Raw genomic sequence first — 13,002 nt, 5'->3', positions numbered from 1 at the left:
AAAACCTGCATACCTTATTCTAAGCTTAAGACAAATTCTCATTTAAATCAGTGAACATTTTGGCAGAGTTTTGTCAGGATTTGTCCCCATATATTAGAAGCCAATCTGTAATAACCCTCAGTACAAAACAAGAAAGATCATTAGCTGTCTGGCATTTCTAAATAATACATACATATTATGTCTTCTCCAAATTGATGCTGTCCAATGTGTTCAAATAATGAAGAGAGCACTGGAAGGAGAGCCACTGTGGTGTAGTTAATGATTTGTGTCACTCCTTTTGGCTGATTTCTTGTGTGTGTAAACTGGCCTTGCTTAAGATTTTCCATTGTCTTCTCCAGATCTTCTGCGGCATTATCCAAAAATGCTCTCAATGCCATTTTAACAGACTCCAGACCAGTCTTCATCACAGTCCTGTGCATTACATATAAAAGAATTAAAGATCATATTCTGTTAGAGAAAGCACAAAACAAAGTCTATTCCTGACTGATATAAAAAAAAGACACACAAGATCTTGGGAAAACCTTCCTATTGGGTAAAATCTTCTTTCCCACAAGAAAGCAATTCAAGCAAGCATGTTCCAATTGAAAAGCAGTGTCAGAGTGTCACTCTGCAGACCAGAAGGGATTTCAATTCATTTTACATTGACTCGGCTTCTTAAGGAAAGGGCTTAAATGCTTCATAAGAACAAGGAATGAGGAAGCCTGCTAAATCATCAAAATAGAAAGCTTATGGTTGTTTGAAGCTGCAAGCCAAAATGCTACCCATAGCCAGATTTTGCTTCAGCAATTTTAAAAATCAGAATGGGTTTTCTGAAAGCCACAGTTAAAATCTGTAGTAGAAAAAGAGCAACATGAACATGTTGGTCATATAACTACAATCACTTGTATGCAATATTGTAATTCAGTGTCACTGTCCTCAAACAGAAACACAAGGCTAGCTGAGTTGACTGTAGGGGTCCTCTATTCATAGCAAAGTACAATTTCACAGAGTATTCATTGTGATTGTGTGAGAGAACTCAGCCCAGGTGAAAAACGCTAGATTGACAGGCCAGGAGACTAAAGTAACCTCTTTTATTCACAGAATATGTACTGCATGGGTGGCAGCAATGCAAGCTTCCATATACAGCTATATAAAAGTGCCTCAATCCTGACCTGGAGGGACCTTTCTATGGGTATGCCTTCACTGAAGAGTTAACTTGGGTGACTGGCACCTGAGTTAACCTAGCCTAAGTGTGGGCAGCCATACTGCAAAGCCATACTCAACTCACTATATCCTCACTGCTACTGCACTCACCCATGTGTCACCAGGCCTTCTGGGGGGGCACATGCCATGGTTCTTAGCGCTGGTGTGAGCTGCTCTGTGATTCTTCTACCTAGTGAATTGTGGGAGAACTTGTCTGTGCTTCTGGACATGTCAGGGGGAACTGTGAGGAGGGCATCTGAGGACTATCAGCACTTGAGTGGTTGAGTGGGCACTTTACTGGCTTGAACAAATGCAACAGCCACACTTTAGCCTATAGACCCAGCTGAGTCAGCTAGCCTGGGCTGAAAACACCACTAAACTCAGGTCAGAATGTTTGTGTTTGGACAGGTTAAGGGCAAATCTCAAATAATCACCCGAGTTAGCTCAGCAGTAAAAACATACTCAAAGAGTGAAAGCATGCCTCACTCTATGCCAATTCAATTCTTGACTTCTCTGATCATGAGGTTGTAAGCAAAACAGTAATTTATTTCCAATAGTTATGACAGTTTTTGAGACACTTATTCACTCGAGACAAAACCCATGAACAGCCAGCAGTTTTTGGTCACTACTGAACTGGCCTGGAGTTGGAACAGTGAGCTAGAGATGAAAAGCTCTATGTTCTCTTATCAAACCCTTGGGTTATCAAGAACAATAAAGAAACAACATTCAGTATAGGAACTATTTCAGCAGGACAACCCTTTTTTATTTTAGAAATTCTGTGGCCATGTACGGATAATCAGCCCCCCAATTCTACTGTACATGTGCTATTCAGTTTTAAGTGATTTTTGTATACTTTAGAAAATGTATTCAGCATTACCTTGCATCCAAAGTCTGGCCAAGTATATGAAGACAGTTGACTATTGATGTTGCATCATTTCCTAAACAGGAAGCAAAATGATCCACCAATTAAAATGAGTTTGCATTAAAGCATTCCTATTTTTGTTAACTTTTGTCATTTTCAAAGAAGCAGTAAATGACACAGCAGGGGCACAATTCAGCTTCTGCGTGATTTTAACAGTCAAGTTAAAAACATGCAGTTTGTTGCATTAACTTTATTTACACAGACAATAAAGCATTTCTGATCAAATAGCTGAGGCACTCAAAGCATCTCTCCCTCAAACATCTGAGGCACTCATGAAGCACTTAGATGTGATGTTAATTAGAGCTGCAGTGTACTATTTGTATTTCATTTAAGTTGTTGAAAATTTCACTTTAATTGATTCCAGTTTATCTGAGCATTCATTTTCTTTCTCTCAGGTAACAAAGGTTATCTAATGCTCTCAGTTTGGTGCTGCCTCACTGATACAAGAAACAAGCATTCATATAAGATGACAAAGATGTTAGACCCTGAACATAGCAGCTAAGCTGAAGTGATCTACTACGGGATCTTTGAAATCAGATATATCTTCCTGAAAAGCAACACAAATACTTCTCACAACTCTTGCAGTTCTCCACCTAATGCTCTATAATAAACTTTCTTATGATGAAGTATCAAGCACAAATTCAGACATTGGCATAAATGGATATCATCCACTAAAATAAGGAGTCTCATTAGTTAACACACAGGGCAGAATTTGGCCATACATACATGATCCATATATATTATTTCACTGTTTTAGAGTTAATTCCCCCACCTGTTTACAAAGATGGATTTCTCTCTCTCTTTCCTTTCTACACTTCTAAAATTACTTGGTCTTCAGGAACCAACAATTGAGTAGTAGTATGTTTTTAAACATTGATTTGTACCTACAATGAAAAATGATGTTTTTCAGTGAAATAGAGATTTTCAAAAGGCAGACCATAGAGAACTAGATGCAATGGTGGCATTTGGGAGGGCTTCTTTACATTACTCATAATTAAGGCTACGATTTACTCACAGAGATCACAAAGATCCATGACTTTACTGGACCTCTGTGACTTCTAGGGCTTCAGGAGAAAGAGTGGGGACTGTGCGCCCCTGCCCTGCAACTGGGGCTGGCTGGAACCAAGACCCTGCAAGCCCCAGCCCTGCTGCTTCCTCCGGGGGGCTGCAGCAGGGGCCAGGGACTGTAGCCGGAGCCCGAGACCCACAACTTCCACATGTCTGGGGCTTGGTGCTCCCCAGCCCCAATATGTCCTGGGCTTGGCGGGGGCCATGGGCCACAGGCCTGTGGTGTCCCGGGCTTGTGGGGGCGGCAGCCAGGCCGTGCACCACAGCCCCGTGGCGTCCCGGGCTTGGCACAGGCTTGGTATGGGCCATGCGCCCCAGCCCCACGGCGTCCCGGGGCTGTGCGCCCCAGCCCCACAATATCCCAGGCTTGGGCGGACTGCAGCTGGGCCTGCCCCAGGGCTTCCACCAGTGGCTGCAGCCAGGCTGTGCACTCCATCCCCACGGCGTCCTGGACTTGGCGCGGGCTGCAGGCCCCGGCCCCATGGTGTCCCAGGCTTGGCAGGGCTGCAGCTGGGGCCGTGCACCCCAGCCCCAGGGCTTCTGCCAGCAGCTGCAGCCAGGCCATGCGCCCCAGCCCTGCAGCTTCCATCGGTAGCTGCAGCTGGGTCCATGCACCCACCCCAGCCCCACAGCATCCCGGACTTGGTAAGGGACACATGCCCTGGTCCCACGGCATCCCAGGCTGGCGGGGCTGCAGCCATAGCAGTGTACCCTAGCCCCACAGCTTTCGCCAGGGGTTGCAGCTTGGGGTGCACGTGCCCCTTGCGGCTTCCCAGTGTCATGTGCCCCCATGCTGGGGCTTGGTGGGGGCTGCAGTGGGAGTCACTCACCTCTGTCCCACAGCTGGGCCAGCTCTGGAGCAGGGGCTGTGCGCCCCCCATGGCTGTGCCCTCTGCTGTGGCCATATGGTGGGGGGCTTGGCCTGTCAGTCCCCCCACATGGGACTCCACTCCTTCCCCCTACCTAGCCCTGCCCCCCATTTATTTGTAGTAAAGTAATGGACAAGTCATGGGCTCCATGAATTTTTGTTTATTGCCCGTGACCTGGTCATGATGTTTACTAAAAATAACCGTGAAAAAAATTGTAGCCTTACTCATAATCTCACAGCAGGAACTGGTTGATACATTCTCTTATTTACATTCACAGCAAGAGTCCTGTGCTTTGCCAGGGTCAGCTAGTCTCTATAGTGAGGGTCAGTAGGGTGGAGTCTACTATAGTCTAAACATGCTGAAAACAAGCCAATTTTTAAGACTACCCCCCCAGAAGTTGTGTGCGTGTGCTTTCTTTCTGATAGTAAAAATAGGAAAAAACTTCACTGGGACATATCAGACTTACACTGAAGTAATATTAAAAGATTAAGAAATTAAAGAAAGTTTAAAAATTCCAAAAATTCTAAATTAAGGCCCTGCCTGAAAAAAGTGTATTAACAGGATTAATTTAGCTTCAGCAGGACCATTCACGTGCACAAGTCTTTGCGGGAACTGGGACTTAGGTAGAAAAACCAACCTTAATTCACTACTCTTCATTTAGTTATTGTTATATAATCACAATTCATTTGGAAACCTCTGCCCAACATGTATTAAACATGTTTAGAAGACAACAGTGGTTACAACACTGATGATCTGTCTACACTAGCACTTCCACTGTTCCTATTACTTGTGGGGCCATATATTTTTGAGAAAGACATCTAGTGTAGACATAGTCTATGATAGCTATATTTTTGCAACAGAAAGGGGTGACTTTTTTTTTTTTAAAGAAAGCTTAGCAATTGTGGAGAGAACTAAAAATCACAAGATCCGTATTGACATCCACTCCTATAACCTTCCTCATGTAAATTAGCACAGCAGCAACTGAAGGGTACGGCCTTCCTCCACAACTATGCTTTCCCAAATAGACCATAGCATCACCAATGTCTACCGACTTTTTAACTTCAAATATTTGAGATATTTGGAAAAGCATCCGAAGTTCAGATGCTTATCTGAACCCCTTTGGTCTGGAAATGTGCCTGGAAATTTTACAAGAATGAGGTCCATTATGAGATTTCCAGTACTTCCTTATTTTGTTTTGCCTGGAAACATTGTGAGAAGAAACTTTCATGAGGTATTTTCAAAGCCCAGGTTCTGATTCTGGATGTAGCTAAGGAAAATTGAATTGCTAACACTGTAAAAAGCAAACTAAACATTTTTGAACTTCACATATATGTTTTGTTTGGACCTAATTTGGAGAAAAGTATTCAAAATAACTCAGTACTTATTACACTCAAAGTTATAGTAAAACTACTGCCAGTAATTGGGAGACCCATTATACATGAGAGAACTTTGTGGATTAGCATGTATGCTCCTTTCCTCCTGGATTGTCTGCCCTAGGTATGTCAGGAAAAATTATGCTCTTACTTACATTGGTGAATTTGGCCCAACATCTTCACAGCACTATTTGCTTCTCAAACATAGGAGCAGGGACAGTGAGAATTCTGGGCTTTGCATTTCTTTAGACTTAGAGCATTTAGTTTTTTCCACTCTGTTTTCAACACATATAAGCACAAAAAGCAATTGGGGTGCCCTCGCTTTTAATTTATGTATATATGCCACTAAATTAATAAAGACCAGACCAATCTTTTTTTATTTCAAAATGTTGGGAGGCTATTTTGCTTCTAGGCTGAGACCACATATCAAATTTCAGATCACCATGATTTTTTTAAATGAGTTACAAATACCTGAAATTAGGAGTTTCTAATTAAGTGAATTCTACTGATGCAACACAAAGTTCTACAGCAGTAACACAACTGTGGCAGGTCTGCCCAAACAGACCTGTAGCCAGAGCACGGTACTAGAGCCTAATGCAGAACACATTCTTCTAATCCATAACATAGCCTTTCCATTATAAAACACTTTAAAACAACAGGGTACAGTAAATCAAAGCTAAGAAACCACTAGACCTTAAAGGAACTGCATACTTAAGTAACTGCTAAAGGAACAATAAAAATTGCAAGTGCAAAAACATTTTCACTTAAAGAGTTCAGGCTAAAAGCATCCTAGAAGTTAGTGTGATCACTGGGTATCTGAATGATTGTTCAACCCTGGGCTACAATCACAACAGATTTCATAAGCAAAATGATTGGGTTTAATCAGCACTTGGATGGGAGACCTTGAGGAAAAAATCCTAGATACTTCAGGAACTGATGTTAGTGATTAAATTCAGTGTTAACACCCTGCACTCAAAATCCCATGGATACTCATCTCCAGGATGCCTTAATGGAGGGATTTGTGCAGGTTCCCAGGAAGGAGCAAACAATCAGGCAGAAACAGCATCCCCTCCCCCTTAAAACACCACAGAGTTTTCCTCCTGAGTAATATCCTCTCTGTTCATGAAAGTGAATGGGATAAATCTGGTCAGTTAGCAGCATGGCTAACATTTGTTTCAGACTGTATGTCACTTTGTCATCAATAGTGAGAATAAAGAATTGGGCTGATACACTGATAGCTCTGAAAATAAAGAGAAAGCATCTCATACCAGAGTTAAACAATATTGAAAAGTAAATTAAACTATTCATAGAAAAAAAAATTTTAAATGAGGAAAATATAATTTCAAAGGCTCATTCCACTGCAAATAATTTGTGGAAAATTCAACCCATTAATAATAATGAAAGTGCATAAACGTACTCTCCTGAGTGCACAAATACAGCTCTCAAACAGTAAATTATCCTTGTTAAATCTCAGTTATCCAATAATCAGCATATAAGAAGTCCATGCTGAAGAATAACCTTAACAAAAATACTAGTAATTGTGACACTGGCAGACCAGCCAACCTGTGTATGACCCATAACAACTTAATGAGGCATTACAATTGTATCAGGATTAGGGTGACCAGATAGCAAGTATAAAAAATCGGGACAGGAGGTGGGGGATAATAGGTGCCTATATAAGAAAAAGCCCCCAAAATTGGGACTGTCCCTATAAAAATCAGGACTTCTGGTCACCCTAATCAGGACAATTCACTTGTATGTGAATTTCAAAGAGATGTATTAGACCAGCAATCATTAACCCATTCATTTGCAGTAATAGAAATCAAGGGTAGATGCTAAGTCTGTGTTTACCTGTATCCTGAAAGAAGTTTAACAATGTAACCCAATTAGCTTGTAGATGCTTATTCCTTTCATGTCTCAATTGTTTTTACATTGTGTGTGCAACTGTGTTCAGTAGACTTTAAGATCAAAGATGTGAGACACTGCATGAAATTAACAATATTACATATATTGTCTTCATCTTATTTATCCAGGATATAATCTATGATCGGCATTCACCTTACATTAATCAGTATAACTAGATTACCTGTGTATGCACCGTAAATAGAATGTTAACTTCAAAGTGATGGGACAGTGTGCTCTCAACAAAGAAGAAACCTCAGTCACATGTTGTGCTCAAAGCACTTGAAAAACCTGCTTCAGCTGCCTGATCCTTTCATCTTTAGTCAGCTAAACTTTGAACATGGAAAGTTTAATCTGTGGGACTGAGATCTTCCAAGTAGTTACATGGAATACTCTGGAAAAGGCATGGAAAGACTCTAGCAGACTCTATATCTAAGCTGCATTTGGATTCTAACCTTTTAGGATAATTCCAAAGAGACTTTTGCAAGCCAGCAGATGGATCAGGATCACAGCAGTGATGTTATATGAACACTGAAAATCACTTGTATGTATATGATTCCTTAACCATTTAATAACTCCCTTCTTTTCTTTTATTAATAAGTCTTTAGTTAGTTTACAAAGGATTGGCCGCCAGTGGGCTATTTGGGTAAGATCTGAAGTACATTTTGGCCTGAGGGTAAGTGCCTGATCCTTTGGGATTGGTAGAACTTTAAGTATGATTAATAGGGTTTTCAGGAACCTATCACTTTATTACACTAGACTGTCTAGATGGGAGCCAAGGGCTGGAATGCCTAAAGGGGACTGTGTTTGGCTTTTTGTTAACCAGTGTGCTACTGCAGAAGCTCTTTGGTAGGTCTAATTATAGCATAAAATACCAGTTTGGGGGATTGTCTGTCCTATTTCTTGCAGTCTGCCCTGAGTCTGGCATTCTCAGTGTGGTCCATCCAGGCACCCAGTCACAGTAATCCAGTGTGGTTAACACACTTCAGGTTCTTCTGTATGGCAAACAATCATGCTTAGCTTCTGATTTTGTGTGGCGCACTCCTCAAAATTAAGGCAACACAGCTTTTACAAATGTCTTTCCTTTTACTATACACAATATGCTAATCTATCTTTGGGAGTAGTGTACAGATCCCATACCACTCATAAGAACGGACATACTGGGTCAGACCAATGGTCCATCTAGCCCAGTATCTTGTTTTCAGACAGTGCTTGGTGCCAGATGCTTTGAAGGGAGTGAACAGAACAGGGTAATTTATCTAGTGCTCCATTCCCTGCTGTCCAGTCCCAGCTTCTAGCAGTTGGAGGTTCAGGGACACCACTACAGTACATGTAGTTAATATCCAGCTAGTAGCAAGTCCCATACTGAGGCTACAATTAAGCTTGTTTTGTTCATTCAAACACACATTCCAAAACACATAAGAAGCAAAGTAAATTCCTAGGACCTGACTATATTCTAGATCTGCATGTGGAGCTCTTCCTCTTCCAGACAGGTCTTGTCTTCACTAGAAAAAAACGTGAGTTCTTAAATTAAGTTAGCTAACATAAATTCTAGTGAAGAGAAGGCAGTTTGTCGTTTTCTCGTGTGTTAGCAGTTCCAGGTGAAACTCTAGGCTCCTCCAGTCTTTATTTCAACCTGCTAATACACATGAAAACTACAAACTGCCCTATATAGTCATGAGGATTTTACTTTGTGGTATTTACCATATGTTAGCTAACGCAGATTAAGAACCAACTGTTTTTCCTAATGAAGATGCACCCACAGTAGTTAGGCTCAGCTGTTTCTGTGGCACCTATACCCTCCATCACATAGATCCAGCAAAGCCCTCTCCACACAATCCACAAATGGAGGCTGGTTGGGCTGGGATGTACAATGCAAACTGTCTTCCGTCTAGCATCACAGACCTTATATGAAGTTCACAATCTCAGTTTTTACAGTTTGCCCATTATCAATCCTACAAAAATAATCCAAGAGATTAATCCATGAAAGACTACTCCTGAAAATATTTCCCCAAAATGTAAAATAATAGAATACTAAGCTGGACAATCTGTCAAATCATGCTAACTGTGACTGTCTTGGTAAGCACCAAAATAAACCAACAGAGGTTGTAACATTCTGTGGAAAAGCAGCCTACCATACATGAAGAGCAGTGGTGTGACACACTTTACACTTTACTGACATTACGCCACAAAAAGATGAAACAATCTCTCACATTTTGGGCATAGAATCATAGAATATCAGGGTTGGAGGTCATCTAGTCCAACCCCCTGCTCAAAGCAGGACCGACCCCCAATTAAATCCTCCCAGCCAGGGCTTTGTCAAGCCTGACCTTAAAAACTTCTAAGGAAGGATATTCCACCACCTCCCTAGGTAACGCATTCCAGTGCTTCACCACCCTCCTAGTGGAAAAGTTTTTCCTAATATCCAACCTAAACCTCCCCCACTGCAACTTGAGACCATTACTCCTTGTCCTGTCCTCTTCTACCACTGAGAATAGTCTAGATCCATCCTCTTTGGAACCACCTTTCAGGTAGTTGAAAGCAGCTATCAAATCCCCCCTCATTCTTCTCTTCCACAGACTAAACAATCCCAGTTCCCTCAGCCTCTCCTCGTAAGTCATGTGTTCCAGTCCCCTAATCATTTTTGTTGCCCTCCGCTGGACTCTCTCCAATTTTTCCACATCCTTCTTGTAGTGTGGGGCCCAAAACTGGACACAGTACTCCAGATGAGGCCTCACCAATGTCGAATAGAGGGGAAAAATCACATCCCTCGATCTGCTGGCAATACCCCTACTTATACATCCCAAAATGCCATTGGCCTTCTTGGCTACAAGGGCACGCTGTTGACTCATATCCAGCTTCTCGTCCACTGTCACCCCTAGGTCCTTTTCTGCAGAACTGCTGCCGAGCCATTCGGTCCCTATTCTGTAGCGGTGCATTGGATTCTTCCATCCTAAGTGCAGAACTCTGCACTTGTCCTTGTTGAACCTCATCAGATTTCTTTTGGTCCAATCCTTCAATTTGTCTAGGTCCCTCTGTATCTTATCCCTACTCTCCAGCGTATCTACCACTCCTCCCAGTTTAGTGTCGTCTGCAAACTTGCTGAGGGTGCAATCCACACCATCCTCCAGATCATTAATGAAAATATTGAATAAAACCAGCCCCAGGACCAACCCTTGGGGCACTCCGCTTGATACTGGCTGCCAACTAGACTTGGAGCCATTGATCACTACCCGTTGAGCCTGAGAATCTAGCCAATTTTCTACCCAACTTATAGTGCATTCATCCAGCCCATACTTCTTTAACTTGCTGACAAGAATACTGTGGGAGACTGTGTCAAAAGCTTTGCTAAAGTCGAGGAACACCACATCCACTGTTTTCCCTTCATCCACTGAACCAGTTATCTCGTCATAGAAGGCAATTAGATTAGTCAGGCATGACTTGCCCTTGGTGAATCCATGCTGACTGTTCCTGGTCACTTTCCTCTCATCTAAGTGCTTCAGAATTGATTCCTTGAGGACCTGCTCCATGATTTTTCCAGGGACTGAGGTGAGGCTGACTGGCCTGTAGTTCCCAGGATCCTTCCCTTTTTTAAAGATGGGCACTACATTAGCCTTTTTCCAGTCGTCCGGGACTTCCCCCTATCGCCATGAGTTTTCAAAGATAATGGACAATGGCTCTGCAATCACATCCGCCAACTCCTTTAGCACTCTCGGATGCAACGCATCCGGCCCCATGGACTTGCGCACATCCAGCTTTTCTAAATAGTCCCGAACCACTTCTTTCTCCACAGAGGGCTGGTCACCTCCTCCCCATGCTGTGCTGCCCAGTGCAATAGTCAGGGAGCTGACCTCATTCGTGAAGACAGAGGCGAAAAAAGCATTGAGTACATTAGCTTTTTCCACATCCTCTGTCACTAGGTTGCCTCCCTCATTCAGTAAGGGGCCCACACTTTCCTTGATTTTCTTCTTGTTGCCAACATACCTGAAGAAACCCTTCTTGTTACTCTTAACATCTCTTGCTAGATGTAAGTAATTTCATTTCTCTCATGGTTTTGTAAAATGATTAACAGGTGAACTGTGTCCACTTTGCTTATCCCAGAAGTCTGAAACTTCAAAACATGATGCCAAGCTAATTTCCATTTTTTTTTCATTTTACTGATTACAAGAAGGGTTTATAAACTTTTGGAATATCACAGTGCGGCAGCAAACAGATATTTTCCCTTCAAATAGAAAGGAATATATGGGAACTGGGTTAAGAACTGTATTTTTTAATCAAATTGGAATCATCCAGATAATTATCCAAATGGATAATGATGGATGCTGAAGTCCTCACTGCTCCCATTATAGAAGATACGTACATAGGGACAGATTTTCAGCTAGCCTTCTATCAGCATGACGTTAGAAAAGACTGCAGAGAGTGAATGATTGTACCATGGGTGTAGAATAGACAATGAAGTGATTTTCACCAGGCAGAAATTAAGGACTCACCCGACCACTTTTATAGTCAAGTGATGTCTGAAACATGATAGACATGCAGATCTAGAGTTAAGCACATTTGGGAGAATGGAAGAATTCCACGGAATATCAGTTAAGCATTTCAGCCCACAACAGACTTTGCTTTAGTGACTTTCAGAGATAAAAAAAATGTGCAAATGCTAATCTGTTTCGACTTTAGCAGGCCAGTACTGAATAGGTATACAGCAGCAAATACTTTTATAATGATCTTGTTTGAATTCTGTTCCTTGGTAGGACAATGAGCCTGAGAATCGATCTCCTCTTAATCAGATTTACACACACTTTTTTTTATTACTACAAAAGCTCTTTTGTCCATCTAAAAACTGCTGTGATCTAACAACCTAAAGGATCATTAGTAGCCCATGAAGACCATGCATTCAGCCATGCAACATGCAACAAGGCAGTACATAACACAGCGTAAAAATGGCAAAGTAAACCAAGTGATGGCCATGCTAGTATTTGTCAACGGTCTCCTTACCAAACAGTGAAATCCTATGCCTGACAAGAACTCCAAGTTTGCAGAACAGGCTGAAGACAAAAGAAAAATAAAGAGAAGAAGGGGAAAAAAGAAAAAAAAGGGAGAAGAAAGAAAAATAACAGCTGATATATGAGCAGGAAAAAGCAACATGATGTCACGCAGAAATTCTCTGAGCAGAATGTGGGACTGAGAGTACTAAAGAAAGAGATTTAAAGTGCATATCCTTAACAAACATGGTTAAATAAGCACATATTCTAATTAAAGAAACAAAAAACTGAAAGCAAAGCTAAGTAATATAAAAGCGTTCTATATGAACGTTTTATGAAAAACCACAAGGAAATAATCATTGAAGTGTTACAAACTAAAATGCAGTCAGTGGGCTATTCAAAATATCTTTGAAAATTTGCAGGGGAAATGTAAGGAAATCAGATTAATAGAAATGTCTGATGGTAAATGTTTAATTAGTCCAATTTGGATCTCATCATATTTAATAGATTAAATAATTAAAATGAAATCTTGTCCATTAAAACATTTAACTTAAATGATTTAAGATTAGAACTAAATAAACAATAGTTTAAGTGGTTAAATCAAACAAAATATGACCACTGGTTTTGTTTAACATGTTTAAATTAATTTTAGCACTGATGAATGGTGCCCAGTTGAGAGCAATGGGTAATAAAGTTTTATGTTT

General features: G+C 41.3%; 1 protein-coding gene across 1 annotated transcript in view; it reads right to left on the bottom strand.

The window, feature by feature from the left end:
• The window catches only part of RYR2 (ryanodine receptor 2), a 719,385-nt gene that overhangs the window by 169,688 nt on the left and 536,695 nt on the right, over positions 1-13,002 (bottom strand). Inside the window, exons 62-64 of the mRNA XM_073338199.2 lie at positions 12,312-12,361; positions 2,060-2,120; positions 173-411 (exon numbers count right to left, since the gene is read on the bottom strand). Coding sequence (XP_073194300.1) covers positions 173-411; positions 2,060-2,120; positions 12,312-12,361 — 350 coding nt within the window. The remainder of the gene's footprint in view (positions 1-172; positions 412-2,059; positions 2,121-12,311; positions 12,362-13,002) is intronic.

This window comes from Lepidochelys kempii, chromosome 3 (assembly GCF_965140285.1).
Source record: "Lepidochelys kempii isolate rLepKem1 chromosome 3, rLepKem1.hap1, whole genome shotgun sequence".
Classification (NCBI taxonomy): domain Eukaryota; kingdom Metazoa; phylum Chordata; order Testudines; family Cheloniidae; genus Lepidochelys; species Lepidochelys kempii.
This window is presented reverse-complemented; position numbering and strand designations above follow the sequence as displayed.